The following is a 21,866-nucleotide window of genomic DNA, read 5'->3' on the forward strand; positions in this document are numbered from 1 at the left end:
GTGGGGGAGAGAGAGAGAGAGGATGAGGAGGCCAAAGGCAGCAACTTCCGTAAAACTAAAAGAAAAGTGAAACAACAACAGCAGCAAGAGCACCGGTGGTGTTTTTTTTTTGCACCTGACGTAAAGCCCCCCCCCACCTCACCCGGGGGGGGGGTGGTTCCCTGTCTGCCCCTTTCCTTGGCAAGATCTCCCACCCACCTGGAAGAGCTTCCCAACAGACAACACCCCCCCTTCTCCCCCCCCCATCCCTGTTCTCCAGGCGAGAGAGAGTGACGAGCCTGTCCATCACTCTTGTCAAACAATCCTCCTCCTGAAAAAGACGCCGGCAACTTTTTCTCCAAACTGGCCCCCACCCAGTCCCGTTGGAAGCAAGGAGGACGGGGGGGGGGTTTAAAAAGTTTTGGAGGAGCAGTGGTGGAGGATGGGTGGGATTGGAGGTTTGGTGGAGGGGGGGAGAAAGAAGGAAGGAAGGAAGGAAGAGAAAGAAAGAAAGAGAGAGAGAGAGAGAGAGAGAGAGAGAGAGAGAGAAAGAAAGAAAGAGAGAGAGAGAGAGAGAAAGAAAGAAAGAAAGAAAGAAAGAAAGAAAGAAAGAAAGTAGCCAACTTGGTTCCTCTAGATGTTAAGTGGAAGGAAGGAAGAGAAAGAAAGAAAGAAAGAAAGAAAGAAAGAAAGAAAGAGAGAAAGAAACTGTCACTAACGATTTCTCTAGGTATTAGGTGGAAGGAAGGAAGAGAAAGAAAGAAAGAGAGAGAGAGAAAGAAAGAAAGACAGACAGACAGACAGACAGACAGCCTTTTGCCAACTTGGTTTCTCTAGATGTTAGGTGGAAGGAAGGAAGAGAAAGAAAGAAAGAAAGAAAGAAAGAAAGAAAGAAAGAAAGAAAGAAAGAAAGAAAGAAAGATAGACGGACTGTTGCCAACTTGGTTTCTCTAGGTGTTAGATGGAAGGAAGGAAGGAAGGGGAAAAAAGAAAGCAAAAAAGCAAAGCAAAGCAAGCCCAACAACTGACAAACCTCGGCGAGCAACACGAAACCGATCAGCTGTGCTGGCGAGGGGTGTTTTTTGTGTGTGTGTGTGTGTGTGTTTTTTTAATTCAACGAAAAGAGAAAACTATTTATAGAGCTCGGAGCCCCGGCGCTGCGAAAAAGAGGCGCTCGCAGGAGCGGAGGGAGAGAGAAATAAAAAGGTGGGGAAGAGGGGAAGGCAGCGAAAGGCCCTGGGGAGGATGGAAAGGAGGGGTCCAAAAGAAGAAGAAGAAGAAGAAGAAGAAGAAGAAAACCAGCCGCTCCGCCACCGCTTCGACCGCCCCCACGTCCCCCACTCCCTTCTCGACGGCTCTTCCAAAGTAGCCCCCAAAAACACCAACCCCCAAGGAGCAGGCAAAACAGCCCCAGTGGTGCTGCTGCGCTTACCATAGTCGGAGAGACGAAAGCCGAATTCACTTAAATAATCAACTTTCATAATACTTCAATGCCTGCCTTAATTGCAACGGCCCGGCTGCCCCGAATGACAAGTTTGGGTCAAAGCGGGACTGATGTCATCGCCTCCTTTGGCTCGGGCGGCCGTGCCTGGGAAGCCACTGGGGCACCGGCGAGTAACTCGGTGGCGGCCAGGAGGAAGAGGGAGGGAGGGGGAGGGAGGGAGGACGGCTGTCAGTGGGGACGGTGATTGGCAGGCCGGCCACGCCCCGTGGCCACACCCCCGACCGGCCCCTCTCTCTCTCTCTCTCTCTCTCTCTCTCTCCCACCCACCCACCCAGCCCGCCCCCGCCGCCCGGCTCTCTGCGGGGCAGGTGGAAGGAGCGCGCCGGGCGGCTCAGTGCCTTGCCTGGCGGGGAAGCGAGCGGTCGAGACCCCACCACCGGAGGCGGGGAGGGCGGGGAGGGGGCGGCGGGAGGGGGGGGTAAGCCAGCAGCATCGGCGAGCCGGGCGATGGAGAGAGAAGCGGGCAGAAAGCAAAAGCGAAAGTAAAGCGCGCCGCTTCTGCCCGCTTCCCGATGGATCTCTCGGCTCGGGGAGAGCGAGGGATCCCCCCCCCGCAAGATCCTCACCCCGGCCGCCCGGCCATCCCCGATCTGGCTTCCCTGGAGGAGTGACTTTTTCTACCTTGGCTTTTCCTTCCTCCGAACACCGAGAGGAACCAAGCTGGCGACAGTCTGTCTGTCTTTCTTCCTTCCTTCTTTCCTTCCTTCCTTCCTTCTACCTAACACCGAGAGAAATCAAGTTAGCGACAGTCTTTCTTTCTTTCTTCTTCCTTTCTTTCTTTCTTTCCCTTCCTTCCTTCCTTCCTTCCTCCTAACACCAAGAGAAACCAAGTTGGCAACAGTCTTTCCTTCCTTCCTTCCTTCCTTCCTTCCTTCCTTCCTTCCTTCCTTCTTTCTTTCTTTCTTTCTTTCTTTCCTTCCTTCCTTCCTTCCTTCCTTCCAACACCAAGAGAAACCAAGTTGGCAACAGTCTTCCCTTCCTTCTTTCTTTCTTTCCTTCCTTCCTCCTTCCTTCCTTCCTTCCTTCCTTCCTTCCTTCCTTCCTTCCTTCCAACACCAAGAGAAACCAAGTTGGCAACAGTCTTTCTTTCTTTCTTAATTTCTTTCTTTTTCTTTCTTTCCCTTCCTTCCTTCCTCCTAACACCAAGAGAAACCAAGTTGGCAACAGTCTCTTTCTTTCTTTCTTTCTTTCTTTCTTTCTTTCTTTCTTTCTTTCTTTCTTTCTTTCTTTCCCTTCCTTCCTTCCTTCCTCCTAACACCAAGAGAAACCAAGTTGGCAACAGTCTTTTTCTCTTTCTTTCCTTCTTTCTTTCTTTCTTTTTCCTTCCTTCCTTCCTTCCTTCCTTCCTTCCTCTTAACACCAAGAGAAACCAAGTGGGCAAAGTCTTTCTTTCTTTCTCTTTCTTTCTTTCTTTCTTTTTTCCTGTCCCGATATTTCGATTTCACCTTTTAGGGCAGAAAGTTCTCCCCGAGGCGGATGGCAGGCAGAATTAAAACGTCAAAGGCATTGGAAACGTCAATGTGAGGTCGCCGAATGGGAAGCGGCAGAGCGAAGCGTTTCCCGATCGACTTGAAACTATTTCAAACGGAGGGTGGTGGGAGTTAAAAATCCCAGCGGTTTTTTTTTTTTTTACTGTACAGGGTTTTCCTGGACAGGTGGAGCTCAGCTTACCATGGTTCGTTTAGTGACCGTTTGAAGTTGAGGACACTGGGGGGTGGGAAATGACCATTTTTCACCCTGTGGTCTCCCCTCTTCGTCATGGGATTAAAAATTTAAATGCTTGGCAACTGACGTATATATTTCAAGGGTGGAATCCAGCAGGTTCTGACAGGTTCTGGAGAACTGGTAGCGGAAATTTTGAGTAGTTCGGAGGCCCCAGAGTGGGGTGAGAATGGAGATTTTGCACCCCACCCCAGGAGTGGGGTGGGAATGGGGATTTTGCAGTATCCTTCCCCCAGGAGTGGGGTGGGAATGGAGATTTTGCAATATCCTTCCCCCAAGAGTGGGGTGGGAATGGGGATTTTGCAGTATCCTTCCCCTAGGAGTGGAGAGGGAATGGAGATTTTGCAGTATCCTTCCCCCAGAAGTGGGGAGGAAATGGGGATTTTGCAGTATCCTTCTCCCAAGAGTGGGGTGGTAATGGAGATTTTGCAATATCCTTCCCCCAAGAGTGGGGTGGGAATGGGGATTTTGCAGTATCTTCCCCCTGGAGTGGGGAGGGGAATGGAGATTTTGCAATATCCTTCCCCCAGGAGTGGGGTGGGAATGGAGATTTTGCAATATCCTTCCCCCAGGAGTAAGAAGGGAATGGGGACTTTGCAGTATCCTTCCCCCAAGAGTGGGGTGGGAATGGAGATTTTGCACTATCCTTCCCCCAGGAGTGGGGTGGGAATGGGGATTTTGCAGTATCCTTCCCCCAGGAGTGGGGTGGGAATGGGGATTTTGCAGTATCCTTCCCCCAGGAGTGGGGTGGGAATGGAGATTTTGCAGTATCCTTCCCCCAGGAGTGGGGAGGGAATGGAGATTTTGCAGTATCCTTCCCCTAGGAGTGGGGATTTTGCAGTATCCTTCTCCCAAGAGTGGGGAGGGGATGGGAGATTTTGCAATATCCTTCCCCCAGGAGTGGGGAGGGAATGGGGATTTTGCAGTATCCTTCCCCTGCCACGCCCACCGAGCCACGCCCACAGAAACAGTAGTTAAAAAAAGAATTGAATTCCACCACTGTTCTGGAGGCAACTTCCGTTCCAGTGGTTCATTGTCCTCTCTGTTAGGAAGTTTCTCCTGAATGCCAGGTTGCTTCTCTCCTTGCTTAGTTTCCATCCCTTGCTCCTTATCCTTCCCTCTGGTGCTTTGGAAATGGTGGGCCATGGGGGGGTCTTAGCGGTAGCAGGAAGCGAGAAAGGACTTCCAGGTCAATGAACCTTCAAGCATGGAGAAGCAAAGATGGCAATCTTCCAGGGCTCTATTCTAAATTGCAGCTGCCTTACTTGCACGGGTCTTTAATTGGGGGATGGGGCGGGGTGGGGGAGATAAATACCAACTTCACTGGAGCAGGAGGTGCTGCGGTCTAACTTTGTAAGTGTCCCTTCTCTCCTCCTTTTGGTTTTCTCAGCCGCTTCTGCTCTAAAAATTAAACCTCTGAAAAGAAAAGTGGGGAATTCTGGCCACAACAGTCCCCGTACCACCCCCACCCCCCCATGTCTTTGGGAAGGCAAAGCCCTTTGCCAGTTAAGGACGGGCACTTCAGGAGACTTGGCAGCATCTCTTGCCACCCGCCTGACCGGTTGCTGGGCACGGAGGAATTCCCTCAAGAAGTTAGGCAGGCTGCTCTTTTTTTTACCAGTTTTAAAAGTTGGCATGCGTGCCCTTCTCCCCTCTGGAGAAGTTTTCCAGCATCAGAAAACCCAGCCAACCGCAAACAGGATGTTTAAAGGGAGGGGGGGGAAGGGAAAATACCAATTTTAAAATCAGATAAATAACTTGGCGGTTTGTTTTAAAGACCGAGACTTTATTTATGCCACTCACCTAGGAACCATGCCTAAACGTTCTTTAATTCTTTTTATAAAGTAATAAGGTTTTCACCATATGCACTTCTCCCTCCCTCCCTCCCCCCTCCTCTCTCTCTCTCCACCCACCCTCTCCCCCAAAAAGAGAGCCCTGTGCCCCCCTGTCTCCTGAAAGAGCCCCAGATTTAAGTCTACAGGAGGACAGGGCAGCTATGGCAGTGTTTTAATCAATCAGCGTTTCCCGATTGCAAATAAATCCACGCAAAATCCTACAGAAATTCAAGAGAAGTGCCACAACTCGCATTTGGGGTTTCCTTTTGTCACACCGTGTGCATACCGTACAACTCACACATGAAAAGACAGCAAAGGGATACAACTTCCCTTCCCCTGGACAGATCCCACCCCCACCCCCACCCCCAAGTCCGCTGCTTGCATTTAAATATGGATGGAGTTTAACCAAGCACAAAACCACTCCTGCAACTACAGGTTGACCCTCCTTAATTGCCTGAGCACTTGAGAAGTTACTTAGCTGTTAAAGACTGCTCCACTGAAACTCCACTACTGCCTTGAATGGGCCTTAGATCCACCACACTAACCTTAACTGAGAGATAGAGGGGGGAGGAGGAGGAGCAGGGGAAGGAGGAGGAGGAGGAGAAGAAGAAGAAGAAGAAGAAGAAGAAGAAGAAGAAGAAGAAGAAGAAGAAGAAGAAGAAGAAGAGGAGGAGGAGGAGGAGGAGGAGGAGGAGGAGGAGGAGGAGGAGGAGGAGGAGGAGGAGGAGGAGGAGGAGGAGAATAGAATTTTTAGTACAGAATAGAATAGAATTCTTTATTGGCCAAGTGTGATTGGACACGCAAGGAATTTGTCTTTGGTGCATAAAAACGTAAAAATCATAGGAAGAATAGAATAGAATAGAATAGAATAGAATAGAATAGAATAGAATAGAATAGAATAGAATAGAATAGAATAGAATAGAACAGAATAGAATTTTTAGTATAGAATAGAATAGAATTCTTTATTGGCCAAGTGTGATTGGACACGCAAGGAATATGTCTTTGGTGCATAAAAATGTAAAAATCATAGGAAGAATAGAATAGAATAGAATAGAACAGAACAGAACAGAACAGAACAGAACAGAATAGAATTTTTAGTATAGAATAGAATAGAATTCTTTATTGGGCAAGTGTGATTGGACACACAAAGAATTTGTCTGGTGCATATGCTGTCAAGTGTACATAAAAGGACAAGATACATTCGTCAAGAATCATAAGAATCATAAAATCATTAAGAATCATAGGAAGAATCAGAAGAATTAGAATGAAGAAGAAGAAGAAGAAGAAGAAGAAGAAGAAGAAGAAGAAGAAGAAGAAGAAGAAGAAGAAGAAGAAGAAGAAGAAAGGAGATGGAGGAGGAACATGGAGAGAAGAAGAGGAGGAGGAGGAGGAGGAGAAGAAGAAGTGCTAGTACCAACGGGAGAGGGAGGGGGAGAGAGAAAGAGGGAGGGAGAGAGGGGGAGGGGAGATAGCAATGGGAACATCCGCCCATATCATACTCCTGTATGTTTATCCTGGACATAAACTGTTTCAACTCCTACCCTCAAAACGACGCTATAGAGCACTGCACATCAGAACAACTAGACACAAGAACAGTTTTTTCCCGAAGGCCATCACTCTGCTAAACAAATAATTCCCTCAACACTGTCAGACTATTTACTGAATCTGCACTACTATTAATCGTTTCATAGTTCCCATCACCAATCTCTTTCCACTTATGACTGTATGACTATAACTTGTTGCTGGCAATCCTTATGATTTATATTGATATATTGATCATCAATTGTGTTGTAAATGTTGTACCTTGATGAACGTATCTTTTCTTTTATGTACACTGAGAGCCTATGCACCAAGACAAATTCCTTGTGTGTCCAATCACACTTGGCCAATAAAAATTCTATTCTATTCTATTCTATTCTATTCTATTCTATTCTATTCTATTCTGTTCTGTTCTGTTCTGTTCTGTTCTGTTCTGTTCTGTTCTGTTCTGTTCTATTCTATTCTATTCTATTCTATTCTATTCTATTCTATTCTATTCTATCATACAATAAATCATGTATGATTTATTCAGGCGGTGACAAGAAAAATGCACTCTGCCCCTATGCAGAGGAATCCAATGGCAGCCCTCGTCTTGAAAACGCAAGGCTGCAGACCTGAAGGTCCGCAGCTAGAGTTGGGCCTCAGGGAGCCACTGCCTGGCAGGCAGGATCATCTGCCTAAGCTCAGGAAGTGGTAGCATTATTTGTCTTTAGTCTCTGGGACTAAAGACAGGCATCCTGCAGCTAAGTTCAACTGTGCCCCGTGGTAGTTTAATCAGAGGTGTGTGTGTGTGTGTGTGTGTGTGTGTGTGTGTGTGTAGCATCTCCCTAGGCAGTGAACTGGTCTCCTACACAAAAGGCTTTTGGAAAGAGCTAGTTCTGACTCTTAACCTTGAATGTATGCTCCGATTCAGACTGCAATGTCATGTGGCCAATGGTGGGATTCAGCCAGTTCGCACCGAACCGGGAGAACCGGTTGTTAACTTTCTAAGCAGTTTGGAGAACCGGTTGTTGGAAGAAATGTCCTTTTGTTTTTTTTCTCCACTTTACAGGGCTAATCCTGTAAGGAAGGCAGGAAGGAAATGTTCTGGTGGTGTTTCTAGCCTCATCTTTATTGCCCTGCTTACAGAAACTGCCTCCCTGGGTTAACCCTTATTACATTGTAACAGCTGAGGCGAAGCTGAGTGAGTGATGTTGAGTTGGCCATGCCCACACGGTCACATGACCACCGAGCCACGCCTACCCAGGGCAGAGAATTGGTTGTTAAATTATTTGAGTCCCACCGCTGGCACGTGGCCCTTATAACAGAGTTTTAAGTAATTCAAACTTCTGCAAAAATAATCTGGACTGCATGGTGTCATGGAACTGCTCTGCCCCTATGCAGGGGAATCCAATGGCAGCCCTCATCTTGAAAACGCAAGGCTGCAGACCTGAAGGTCCGCAGCTAGAGTTGGGCCTCAGGGAGCCACTGCCTGGCAGGCAGGATCATCTGCCTAAGCTCAGGAAGTGGTAGCATTATTTGTCTTTAGTCTCTGGGACTAAAGACAGGCATCCTGCAGCTAAGTTCAACTGTGCCCCGTGGTAGTTTAATCAGAGGTGTGTGTGTGTGTGTGCGTGTGTGTGTGTGTGTGTGTGTAGCATCTCCCTAGGCAGTGAACTGGTCTCCTACACAAAAGGCTTTTGGAAAGAGCTAGTTCTGACTCTTAACCTTGAATGTATGCTCCGATTCAGACTGCAATGTCATGTGGCCAGTGGTGGGATTCAGCCAGTTCGCACTGAACCGGGAGAACCGGTTGTTAACTTTCTAAGCAGTTTGGAGAACCGGTTGTTGGAAGAAATGTCCTTTTGTTTTTTTGTCCACTTTACAGGGCTAATCCTGTAAGGAAGGCAGGAAGGAAATGTTCTGGTGGTGTTTCTAGCCTCATCTTTATTGCCCTGCTTACAGAAACTGCCTTCCTGGGTTAACCCTTATTACATTGTAACAGCTGAGGCGAAGCTGAGTGAGTGATGTTGAGTTGGCCATGCCCACACGGTCACATGACCACCGAGCCACGCCTACCCAGGGCAGAGAATTGGTTGTTAAATTATTTGAGTCCCACCACTGGCACGTGGCCCTTATAACAGAGTTTTAAGTAATTCAAACTTCTGCAAAAATAATCTGGACTGCATGGTGTCATGGAACTGCTCTGCCCCTATCCTTGGAGGTGACTTAGAGCCCTCTTAACTTCCAAAAGAGAGGGCCCAGGGGAACACCCTCGCCCGTTTGGCATTCTAAAAGTTTTAAATATTCAAGGCCACCGAGTGTATAACAGCACAGGGATGAGCAGGGAGGATGAAAAATGATATTAGTGATTAATTATTATTATTACTATAATGAAAAGATGGATACTCGAAGCGCTAGAGTGATTAAGTTCTGAGAAGCTACAAGTCTGAGCGCTGGTTTCGTCTTCCACCAAATGGGTACCATCCAATTCCAGTTCTTTATTTGAAACTGCTAAGGCATTGCCTCATTCCTAGGATTCTGGGCAAAGGTGCACAGAAAATAAAATAAGCCGTGCTTAAGCTTTACAACCAAAAAGCCGACATCCTATTATGTTTTTTAAGGAAATAAAATAATTTCTCCTGGAGTCCAGACTATCCATGATGGAAATCTGAAATGAAATGAAAGATTTGACTTCAGGTTGTACAGCTTGTGAGGACTTCCTAGAGCTGATCCTTTTTCAGGACGTGAACGTTAGGTCAGTGGGTGCTCAAGCAGTGCTCCAGTGGTGGGTTTCAAACAATGTTACCACTGGTTCGCTTCGTGTGCGCGATTTGCGCGCGATTTGCTTCGCTTGCACGCACACCAAACTTGCACTACGCGCAAACGCATTGCCATTTCAGAACATCTGAGGCGCGGCAATCTGCTAAAAACAAACAAGGGGCTAAGACGTTGAGGTTGTTGATCGAAAAGTCGGCAGCTCAGCGGTTCGAATCCCTAGTGCTGTCGTGTAACGGGGTGAGCTCCCGTTACTTGTCCCAGCTTCTGCCAACCTAGCAGTTTCGAAAGCACGTAAAAATGCAAGTAGAAAAAATAGGGACCACCTTTGGTGGGAAGGTAACAGCGTTCCGTGCACCTTTGGCGTTGAGTCACGCCGGCCACGTGATCACGGAGACATCTTCGGACAGCGCTGGCTCTTCAGCTTTGAAACGGAGATGAGCACCGCCCCCTAGAGTCGGGAACGACTAGCACATATGTGCGAGGGGAACCTTTACCTTTACCTTATAGCCCACCCCACCGTCACCACTACCAGATTGTCTGAACCGGGCAAACTGGTAGCAACCCACCACTGCAGTGCTCCTAGACCCGTGATGGCAAACCTATGGCATGCGTGAGGCCTCTCTTTGGGCACGCGCACTGTGGCAGCTGTTCTTCCGGTTTCCAGTGCGCACATATGTGCCAGCCAGCTGGTCTTTGCGGGTGCCAGAGCACCAGAAAATAGCCCGAAAAGGCCTGAAAATGGATCAAAAAACAGCCTGAAAATGACCCAAAAACAGAATGGCATGAAAAACAGACTGAAAATAGACAGAAAAACAGACTGAAAACGGCCCAAAAACAGCCTGAAAATAGACAGAAAAACAGCCTGAAAATTGTCTGAAAAACAGCCTGAAAATGACCTAAAAACAGAATGGCCCGAAAACCAGCCTGAAAATAGACAGAAAAACAGCCTGAAAATAGACAGAAAAACAGTCTGAAAATGACCCTTAATAACAGCCTGAAAATGACCCAAAAACAGCCTGAGAATGGCCCCAAAACAGCCTGAAAATGACCCAAAAAAAGCCTGAAAATGGCCCAATAACAGCCTGAAAATAGATAGAAAAACAGCCTGAAAATGGCCAAAAAACAGCCTGAAAATAGACAGAAAATCAGCCTGAAAATGGCCCCAAAACAGCCTGAAAATGACTCAAAAAAAGCCTGAAAATGGCCCAATAACAGCCTGAAAATAGATAGAAAAACAGCCTGAAAATGGCCAAAAAACAGCCTGAAAATAGACAGAAAAACAGCCTGAAAATAGACAGAAAAACAGCCTGAAAATGGCCCAAAAACAGCCTGAAAATGACCCCCCAAAAAGCCTGAAAATGGCCCCAAAACAACCTGAAAATAGATAGAAAAACAGCCTGAAAATGGCCCAAAATCAGCCTGAAAATAGATAGAAAAACAGCCTGAAAATAGACAAAAAACCAGCCTGAAAATGGCCCGAAACAGCCCGAAACAGCCAAAAAACAGGCACCAGCCAGCTGGCCTTTGGGTTTCCGGCGCTCCGGTGCGCAGATGCATTCATGCACGTTTCAGTTTGGGAACTCGGTGATGTAAAGGTTCGCCGTCACTGTCCTAGACCGTCAGAAAGTGATCTTGGAAACCAACTGGATTCATGGAAAGCGGGTAAGAGAGTCTAGTCTAGGGGCTCTCCCAGCCTTACAAGTCTTTTCACGATCCAGGCTGCACCCATGGAAATGTTACTGTAGAATTTGCGCAAGAGAAACGCACACGCCTGTCAATGCAGGGAGTCCTCAACTTGCAACCGTTGGCTTAGTGTCTCTTCAAAGTTACACCAGCATTGAAAAAAGTGACTTATGGCCGTTTTTTCACGCTTACGACAGTTGCGGCCTCATCAAAATTCAGACGCCTGGCAAACTGGCTCATATTTATGATGGTCGCAGCAGCGTCCCAGGGCCGTGTGATTTCCCCTTCTGACAAGCCAAGTTCAGAGGTGGGTTTCAGCCGGTTCTGACCAGTTCTGGAGAACCGGTAGCAGAAATTTTGAGTAGTTCGGAGAACCGGTAGTAAAAATTCTGACTGGCCCCGTCTCCTCATTTATTCTCTGCCTCCTGAGTCCCAGCTGATCGGGAGGAAATGGGGGTTTTACAGTATCCTTCCCCTGCCACACCCACCAAGCCACGCCACGCCCACCAAACCACGGAACCGGTAGTAAAAAATTTTGAAACCCACCACTGGCCAAGTCAATGGGGAAGCCAGTTTCACTTAACAACCGTGTGAGTAACTTCACAACGGCGGGGATTCTCTTAACGAACGAGGCGAGAAAGTTCGTAAAACGGGACAAAGCTCAACTCGTCTCACTTAGCAAGGGAAATTTCAGGCTCAATTGTGGGTCGTTAAGTCGAGGACAGCCTGCATCCCCCTAACCATCCTGCTGGCCCGCTACGAAAATCCAAACTCCCCAAATCAGACCTTCAAAACCACAACTCCAACTTTTCCAACTTTTTTTTTGAGAGAGGGATCTATCATGTCCCAGAGCCTCGCTTTTTTTCCTCTATCGTGGTTTCAAAAAAAAACCAAAAAATCTGATTTTCTGCTTCTTCTTCATTTTTTGGGGGGGCAGGAGGGCCCCCTCCCCATCTGCACGCTGCCTCCCGAAGACGTTTCTTTCTGTTGCTCTGCCTGCCTGCAGGAAAGGTGATTTTTCTCTCTCTTTCTCGATTTGGTAATCTATTGGGCAAACGCAGCTGTCCTCGTTCAGTCGGTTTCTTTCTTCTTCTTTTCTTTTTTTTTTTTGACGAAGATTTCGTAAAGGGAGGCGCCTAGAGGCCTAGGCGTCAGGCACGGCAGACACCCCGTGCGCTCTTTTCCTCCGATTCCGGCTCTTTCCCTCCTGGATTGGTTTTCAATTGCTTCACTGGCATCATGACATGGCAGAAGAGCATTGCCAAACCCAGCACATTAAGTATCAGTGCACAGGGCTGGGCCCCCTAGAGCAAATAAGCTGGCAGGATTGCGGCACGGAGTATGCGCCAATCCTTGGCTAACTCGCTTCGTAATGTTCCCCTCCCCTCCCATTTCCAAGTTGGTTTCCACTCAGGCAGCTGCAACACCATCCTCCTCCTCCTCTCCTTCTCCTTCTCCTTCTCCTTCTCCTTCTCCTTCTCCTTCTCCTCCTCCTTCTCCTCCTCCTCCTCCTCCTTCTACCATATCCGTCATCGGACGTTGACGATCACGTCGGCGATCCTATTTTTGTTAACAGCCACGTGAAAAAGTGCTGCTGAGTTTTGTCCAAACCGGTCCCTTAGGTTTTGAAGCCGTGACGTTCTACTTCTGCCTGGATCTCGTTTGCCTTCCATCTTTTCCCTGGAGGATGAAGGATGCTGTATTTTTCTGCGTGTCGCATCGCATGTCCAATATAGTCTCAAGTTTCGCTTTTTAATGGCTTTGATGATTTAACATAACATAACATAACATAACATCAGAGTTGGAAGGGACCTTGGAGGCCTTCTAGTCCAACCCCCTGCCCAGGCAGGAAACCCTACACCATCTCAGTCAGATGGTTATCCAACATTTTCTTAAAAACTTCCAGTGTTGGAGCATTCACAACTTCTGAAGGCAAGTCGTTCCACTTATTAATTGTTCTAACTGTCAGGAAATTTCTCCTTAGTTCTAAGTTGCTTCTTTCTTTGATCAGTTTCCACCCATTGCTTCTTGTTCTATCCTCAGGTGCTTTGGAGAACAGCCCGACTCCCTCTTCTTTGTGGCAGCCCCTGAGATATTGGAACACAGCTATCATGTCTCCCCTAGTCCTTCTTTTTGTTAAACTAGACATGCCCAGTTCCTGCAACCGTTCTTCTTTTTCTCTTGGCTTTCCCGGGCGGCTTATCGCCTCCTCGTTTGTGATGTTGTCAACCCGGCTTATACGTAACCGCCGTCTGTATATCCACATTTCAAATGCTTCTAGTCTCGTCAAGTGGTTTTCTGTCAAGAGACCAACTTTCTACGCCGTACAGCAGGATAGAAAAGATGTAGCGACTGACAAGCCGCATTTTCAGTCTTAGGCTTATGTTGGGACTGCAGAAGACCTTTTTAGTCATCCCCTCTTCCCAAAAGGGGGACAAAATAGTTAAGAAACTTAGTTTGTTGGCTCCATTATTTTTTTTTACAACGGAGAAGGCCTAGTTAGCCTCCTACTACAAGGTCGTCCTCAACTTACGACTACAGTTGAGCCCTGCATTTCTGAGACGTCTGTTCCGTGAGTTTGGGCCCTTTTTTTGCGACCTTTCTCACCGCTGTCATTAAGTGAGTCACAGCAATTGATAAGTTGGCAACCTGGCAGTTAAGTGCATCTGACTTTGCTCATCGGAAGGTCGCAAAAGGGGATCACGTGACCCCGGGGACAGAGCCAAACGGTCGTTAAGAACAAACTGGCACAGCCGCAATGGTGCAGTGGTTAGAATGCGGTACTGCAGCTAATTCTGCTGGCTGCCGTCTGCCGGCAGTTTGGCAATTCGAATCTCACTAGCTCAAGGTTGACTCAGCCTTCCTTCCTTCCGAAGTCGGTAAAATGAGGAACCCAGATTGTTGGGGGCCAGATGTTGACTCTGTAAAACCACTTAGAGAGGGGTGTGAAGTACTGTAAAGTGGTATATAAGTCTTAAGTGCTGTCGCTAGTGCTAAGTATGCCAAGTGTCTGAATTTTGATCACATTGTGGGGATGCTGCAAAGGTTTTAATTGCGAAAAATGGTCGTAAGTTACTTTTTTTTCCCAGTGCTCTGGTAACTCTGACTGGTCACTAAATGAACTGTTATAAGTCAAGGACTACCTGTACATAGGAAAGACCAGGCGGCTGCCGAAACGTACACTACAAGTTCAGTAAGATTCAATGATCAGGAATGACCGTTGTAGCAAGCAATAGGAGTCCCTTCATAGAGTAGGAAAGACATTTATGCCAGGGTTTTCTTCAAAGATTGGGTCAGCCTGTTCGTATAATTTTTGCCATGGATGCAAAAGGAAGTGTTGTGGTCCGCCAGCAGCCTGCAGAACTGGCAGCAGAATTGGACGGTGTGGAGGCTGGGGAGGACAATGAGTCAGTCCTGGAGTCAGGGGAAGGTCCGGACGAGGGCTCTGCATCAGAGGCAGAGATGGCGCCAGGGCCACCTGGGAGCGATGCACGGACTCCGGAGCCTCCAGAGGCGGACAGCAGAGAGGCAGAGGAACAGGAGGAGCCTGTTCCTAGTGCACGCACGCGAAGAGCTGCCAGAAGGCAAGAGCAGCTAAAGCAAAAAGGACGACTTGGGAGTAAGGCCAGGAGATGATTGGCCCCTCCCATAAGGCTTAAAAGACCAGCAACGGCTCTTGGGTGCTTTGTAGGAAAGCAACGTTGCTACAATTGTTTCTTGTCGGTGTCTACTGTTTCTGAACTTCGCGGGGTTCTTGCCAAGAAAAGCCTTTGTCAGGGTGCCAAAGAAGACAAAGGTTTGTGATAAGGCCGAAGGACTTTTTCTGAAGGACTTTAATTTGGACTAAGCTGAGAATGAAGTAATTCTCCGCTGTTCTAATAAAATATGTTTGTTTAGGACTGATCGTGTGTGGTAATAACTACTTGGGCCTGGATCACAACAGGAAGCCTCTCTTGCTAAGGCAGAAAGAAAGCTCCACGATCGCTACTGGTGAAATTCAACTACCTTCTGGCCCTTTGGACAATAAGGTTAGAACGAGTTAGGAGAAGCAACCTGGAATTAAGGAGAAACTTCCTAACTGAGAACAATTTGACCAATGGAACAGCCAGACGTTGTGGGTGCTTCACCACTGGAGGTTTTTAACAAGAGACTGGATTGTCTGAAATGGCATAGGGCCATGATGGCAAACCTATGACACGCGTGCCTGAAGTGGCAGGCGGAGCCATGTTATCCGTCACACGTGGCCTCGCCAGTTGCTCTTCCGGGTTTCTGGCGGGCATGCACGTGTGATGATCAGCTGGCCTTCGCACACATGGCAGCGCCGGATGGAAGAGGAACTGCCCGGTGTGCATGCATGTGCTAGAAACCGGAGGTTCCTGCTTCCGGTGCGCGCATGTGCGCTGGACAGCTCCTCATCCAGGTCACATCTCCGACACACGCACACATGCTCCAGTTTTGGCACTCAGTGCCAAAAAGGTTCACCATCACTAGCATCGGATCTCCTGCTTGAGCAGGGGTTGGACTAGAAGTTCTCCAAGGCCCCTCCCAACTCTATTCTGATTGATTGATTGAGAATACACACACACACATACACACAGAACCCCAGTTCCTCCACATCACCAACCACAGAGGACATGGCTGCAAAGCAGCGAGAGACGCAACTTTGGGGAAGGAAGGAGAACTGGCACAAATTTTTCTGTTGTCCTTGACAACCGGATTGAGACTTTACAGGGCCGTCCAACTTTTTCTTGACCTGGTACAGCTACCCAAACTTCCAAGTTGATTCTGGTTTTTGCTTCAGCAAGCAAGGCTATCTCTCCCTTCCACCTCTGAATTTCTTTCGGGGTCACCCTGCAGGCAATTTTTTTTACTTTTCAACATCAGGGGTCACCAACCTTAACAACTTTAAGACCCAGTGGACTTCAACTCCCGGAATTCTGGAATTCCCAGAATGAAGGAATTCTGGGAATTGAAGTCCACAAGTCTTAAAAGTTGCCAAGGTTGGAGACCCCTGCTCTACATCACACTGATCAGCTCTCTAGGCTGCTGAAAGCCGGGTGTCACCAGACAGTTACGTAAGTAGTCAAACAAATTCCCAATATATTCCACGGCTGCTCTATTTTACAATATTTCAAGGTGAATCAGCTCCTATCTTTTCTCCCAGCCCTCGAGATCTCTCGACTGAAGATGCCAGGTATTAAACCTCACATCTATGAAGCAAGAGGGATGCCTCAGTGGGGAGGGTGGGGGAAAAATATATGGCTGAATTAGGATGTCTGCTGCTTGGAAAGAAGCAACCAAGCCCGATCAAAGCCGAAGAAGTTGGGAGAGCTTGATTGCAAAAGGAGAGGGATTCTTTACAGCCCGGTTATCTTGCAACAAAAGAAGAACGATGTATGTCTCGGGGCCAAGGAACACGCGGAATAAAGTATTTTAAAAGCTCTAGAAAGATTCTCCCTCCGGTCTAGCCAAAGCAGAACAGAAACCATGGCCTGGAAAAGTGTTAGCGTGAGCACAAGTCGAGCAGGTTGAACCAGAGAAAAAGATCGGTCTCTCTTCCACCTCGGAGCGAACACGGCTGCACGTCAGCCCGGCTTGCATCGAAAACGGCACGCCCGAGACACAGACGCAACCGAAGGGAAGCAAGTTATGTGTGCCTCCAACAACAGGAGGGACCTGGAGGCTCCTGGGTGGCAAATCAACGCCCTTGGGAGCTCATCAGCTGGGCAGAAGTGACACGGCAACTCTCGCGCAAAATCTACCGCAGCAGCGAAGAATGGTGTTGCTGAATTGGACAGTGATGGGCTTCTACCGGTTCGGGCGAACCGGTAGTAGCAGTGGCGGGAGACTCCGCCCACCCACCCCAGAAGTCATCACGGATGCTTTGTGCATGCGCAGAAGTGTCTTAAGAAGATATTTGGTTGATACCTAGGATGCTGGCGGCAACCCGTATCAACCATGAGCGCCAGTCAATGGTATTTGTGATACATTTTTAAATGTTCAGTTGACTGAATTTCATGCTTTCTGAATAAAAGGAATAATAACAGAAGAAGAGAAAGAAGAAGGAAGAAGAAAAAAGAGGAGGAGGAGGAGGAAGAGAAGAAGAAGAAGAAGAAGAAGAAGAAGAAGAAGAAGAAGAAGAAGAAGAAGAAGAAGAAGAAGAAGAAGAAGAAGAAGAAGAAGAAGAAGAAGAAGAAGAAGAAGAAGAAGAAGAAGAAGAAGAAAAGAGGATGATGATGAGGAAGATGATGATACTTGGTTGATACCTAGGATGCTGGCAGCAACCTGTATCAACCATCATCGCCACTCAATGATATTTGTGATACATTTTTAAATGTTCAGTTGACTGAGTTTCATGCTTAATGAAAAAAAGGAATAATAACAGAAAAAGAAGAAGAAGAAGAAAAAAGAGGAGGAGGAGGAGGAGAGAAGAAGAAGAAGAAGAAGAAGAAGAAGAAGAAGAAGAAGAAGAAGAAGAAGAAGAAGAAGAAGAAGAAGAAGAAGAAGAAGAAAAGAGAACGAAAGAAGAACGAAGAAGAGGAGGAGGAGGAGGAGGAGAAGATGATGATGAAGAAAATGATGACACTTGCTTAATACCTAGGATGCTGGCAGCAACTCGTATCAATCATCAACACCTGTCAATGATATTTGCGATACATTTTTAAATGTTGAGTTGACTGAGTTTCATGTTTAATGAATAAAGGTATAATAATAATGATGATGGTGGTGGTGGTGGTGATTGTGATGGCGGGATATAAATAATTAATTAAAAACTAAGCTTAGCACCCCCCCAAAAGAGAAGCAAAGAAATGAAGATGAACAGTAGCCCCACTATGGCGCAAATGGCGCTACGTCTTTCATTGACCCGACTAAACGTGTGGTGTGAATAGATCCAGGCAGCCTTAGCAAGACTGATGGAGGAGAAAGACCAAGAGCAGGAGACGGGCGTGTGGTTCTCACCACGGGGACCCAATTCCATTCAGGGTGGGCTCAAGGCTGACTCCACCCAATGAAACAAATGGGAGAACGGGCGGATGGGTGGGGGAGTGCCACATCTTTGACGAATGATCGGGGAGGCAGGAGGGGTGGCGAGGGACTGGGAGGGGAGGGAAGTGTGAGGGAGACGCAACGATTACATTATTGAAGGAGCCTGGCCTGGCATCGCCGTGCAAACGTCCCCGGTAATCCTGTTAGCCAGCAATCTCCATTCCGAAAGAGCTTCATTTCTTTGTGAATATTTGTAAACTAGATATCTAATGGAAAATTATAGGAAAATTATAGTGAAATTCATGACGAAGAAATCCGATTAGCCCTGATTCAATTATGCCATCTTAGCCCACACTGCACATTTGCCATTTTTTTCCCCATAAATACCAATGCCAGGGGTCCGGATAATCAAATAAAATTGAAAATCATCTTCCCATTAAGTTCAATTAGCTGCAATTTCTAAAGCCTATCAGAGATTTTAATTACTAAATTATAAAATTCTCCAATGCTAAATTGAAACAAAAAAAAAATGACACATCCTTGAGTTTCCACCAAAAAAAAAAAAAAGAGGGAGTAGAAGATTAAAAAAAAAAAGCCTTAAAAATACCCATCTAGTCATTTTCTATGCGAGTAGCCTGTGTGAGAGAAAATGCTGTTTTCCACCAAAGCACTGGAGGAAAAGGGGCCATGAAGAAGGTAGCAGATTTTATTCTGAAAAATAAGGAGCTTTCTGAAAATAAAAAAACCCACCTCAAAACTACACTTTACTTAAGAAACTAATAATAACAGTAACAGTACCAGAGCTGGAAGGGACCTTGGAGGTCATCTAGTCCAAGACCTATACTAGGGATTCGAACCGCTGAAGTGCCGACCTTTCCAATCGACAAGCTCAGCGTCTTAGCCGCTGAGCCACCTAGCCGGGCTAAATTACATTACAGGGGTTTGGATTTCCGGTCTCATACGTTTCTTGGAGCGAGGAATACAGAGTGGATGTGATCTGGGGTTTTTTGTGTGTGTGTGTGTGTTTTGGGGTTTTTTTTTGTGACAGCACAACTTATGTCTTGGGAGACCCAATGGCTTCAATGAGTTTTGAAGGACGCAAACCCTCTGCGCAGTCAAGTCGTTCGCTAGATCAGAAATTCCGCCTCTTCCTCCGTCGAGGACTGAACTTCGCCAGTAAAGCGAGTGAAGTGGATCTTATACTCTTACTTTTCTCCCACCTCATCTGTGAGAACCGGGGAAGCCTAGAAGGAGACAGATGACCTTGCAGGGTGATGGCCAACCTCTTAGTCCAGGCTGGAAATCTATAATAGAAGGCAATCCCCAGCTCTTCGCCATCTGCTTAAAGACCTCGGCTGCAGAGCTGCCAAATTGTCTGGGTGGGTATAAGGAATTGCTATCATGGTTCAACAGGAATCTTTTTTCCTGGAACCTAAAAGCAGTCAATCCCGTTTTCTCACTTGGCAACACAGAACAAGACTTTGTCCTATTCTCTCTGTTTGTTAGCCTAAAGTGTTTCCACGCTTGCCTTTAAAGGCAGGAAGATGCCTCCCAAGGTGACCTACAACATTAAAACCATAATACTACAAATATATATATATATATATATGTGTGTGTGTGTGTGTGTGTGTTTTCTGAGGTTTTCGCGGGTGTTTGCATGTAGGTCTTTGGTTATTCGGGTTTTCTCCCGCGTAAAATTGGAAGTGTCTTGGCGACGTTTCGGCGAAGTCTCATTCGTCATCTTCAGGCTTCAGCTTCGTGCTTCTGGGAGCAATGTGTGATTGCAGCTGTTTCTTCCTTTTTAACTGCTAGTGGGGGTTTGAACTGATTGGGTGGGAGTTTGGCTGTGCTCTGATTGGATGGGGGGTTTTTTGTGCTCTGATTGGATGGGGGTGTGTCCTGTTTGGGTGGGGGCTTGGTTGTGCTCAGATTAGTCTGAGTTGCAGGGGGATTTGAGCTGGTGAGCTGCATTGCTGTTGTTTGGCTTCGTGTTTGTGGTCGTGCTACATCTTCATAGTGGGTGTCTGTCTGCTGTATGTATGGATTGGAGGGGTTTGAAATGGCTAATGTTGCAGCTGCGGTCTGGCTTCTGGTCCTTGGTCGTGCTTCCTGATCAGTGTGGGTTTGGGTCTGCTTTCTGGGTGCATGTGTGGTGGTGACATCCTGTGTGGACCTCGTGAGTGTGGTTCTGGTGTCATTCCTCGTGTTAGGGACTCGTTTGTCAATAAGGGCGGGTTTCCAAAAGATGATACCTCCCGCCTGCCAGCTATTTGTTTTCTGAGGTTTTCGCGGGTGTTTGTATGTAGGTCTTTGGTTATTCGGGTTTTCTCCCACGTAAAATTGGAAGGAAGAAACAGCTGCAATCACACATTGCTCCCAGAAGCACGAAGCCGGCGTTGATAGAAACTCACAAAGCCCAGCCATTCAGAACAAAGGATAACAGTTCGAGGCTTGGAAGAGCAAGTCGGCTTCTCTAAAACAGAAACGCTTTCTAAACCCTGTCCAGGCCAGGAACCGAATCAAGAGGTGGTATTCAGCAGGTTCGTGTGAACTGTTGGCGGAAATTTGGCCAAGGTCGCCGAACTGGCAGCGATGGCTGTCTGGCCACACCCCCACCTGCCATGTTCAGTGCCGCCATGTTCTTTGTGCACGCGCCTCCCATTGCCTTGCAAGTCCAACAGGATGCGCATGCGCGAAGAACATGGCGGCGACGGCAGCAGCTTTTTCCGCGACCTCTGATACTTTTCGGCGGCCGGCGGCCAGCCACCACCTCTTTGAGAGCCGCTTCTCTGCCAGCTACTTTGAATGATGTCACGTTGGCCACACCCACTCTGTCACACGTCCCCCCCTGCTACCTAGCCACGGCCACTGAACCAGTAGCGAAACCCACCGCTGAACTGGATGGTGCGTCAGGTCTGATCCAGGTAGCATAAGGTACCTGAGAAAGATCAGTGGAGGAAGCTGCGTGGGAATAAGCCAATGGTACCCAGCCAATATTTCCCCATCTTTCCCGCTGCCCGGTAAGGACAAAACTGCAGCTCAGTTCTGCACATGCTGTTTTTAACATAACATAATAACAGAGTTGGAAGGGACCTTGGAGGTCTTCTAGTCCAACCCCCTGCCCAGGCAGGAAACTCTACACCATTTCAGACAAATGGCTATCCAACATTTTCTTAAAAATTTCCATTGTTGGAGCATTCACAACTTCTGCAGGAGAGTTGTTCCACTTATTGATTGTTCTAACTGTCAGGAAATTTCTCCTTAGTTCTAGGTTGCTTCTTTCCTTGATTAGTTTCCATCCATTGCTTCTTGTTCTACCCTCAGGTGCTTTGGAGAATAGCTTGACTCCCTCTTCTTTGTGGCAACCCCTGAGATATCGGAACCCTGCTATCACGTCTCCCCTAGTCCTTCTTTTCATTAAACTAGACATACTCAGTTCCTGCAACCGTTCTTCATATGTTTTAGCCTCCAGTCCCCTAATCATCTTTGTTGCTCTTCTCTGCACTCTTTCTAGAATCTCAACATCTTTTTTACATTGTGGCGACCAAACCTGGATGCAGGATTCCAAGTGTGCCCTTACCCAGGAATTATAAAGTGGTATTAACACTTCACATGATCTTGATTCTATCCCTCTGTTTATGCAGCCCAGAACTGTGTTTTCGTGCATTGCCTCCTGTTTCTCCCACGCTTTGCACTTCTCCCCCAAGGAAAGTTTCATTTCCAGGTTTGGCCCCCGAAGGGAAAACAGGAAAAAAATGGAAAAAGCTCTCTAAAGAGCTCTTCCATGCTTTGCGATGCTGCTCATTTGCTTCTTCAAATATTAGCTTGTTTTGCCCCTCTCTGGATGACTGTGACCT

At 47.3% G+C, this 21,866-nt stretch overlaps 1 protein-coding gene across 8 annotated transcripts in view; it reads right to left on the minus strand.

Moving 5' to 3' along the window:
* Positions 1 to 21,866, minus strand: part of CASZ1 (castor zinc finger 1) — a 346,407-nt gene that overhangs the window by 142,549 nt on the left and 181,992 nt on the right. For 2 of the 8 annotated variants that reach the window (XM_058160964.1, XM_058160965.1), the window contains exon 1: positions 1,412 to 1,604. The exons of 2 other annotated variants lie outside the window; for them this stretch is intronic. In XM_058160964.1, the coding sequence (XP_058016947.1) occupies positions 1,412 to 1,460 (49 nt within the window). In that variant the 5' untranslated portion in view covers positions 1,461 to 1,604. Of the gene's footprint in view, positions 1 to 1,411; positions 1,606 to 2,104; positions 2,207 to 21,866 lie in introns of those variants that run through there. 4 more of the 8 variants (XM_058160968.1, XM_058160967.1, XM_058160966.1 and 1 more) reach the window with 3 other exon arrangements.

Source organism: Ahaetulla prasina, chromosome 18, assembly GCF_028640845.1.
Source record: "Ahaetulla prasina isolate Xishuangbanna chromosome 18, ASM2864084v1, whole genome shotgun sequence".
NCBI lineage: Eukaryota > Metazoa > Chordata > Lepidosauria > Squamata > Colubridae > Ahaetulla > Ahaetulla prasina.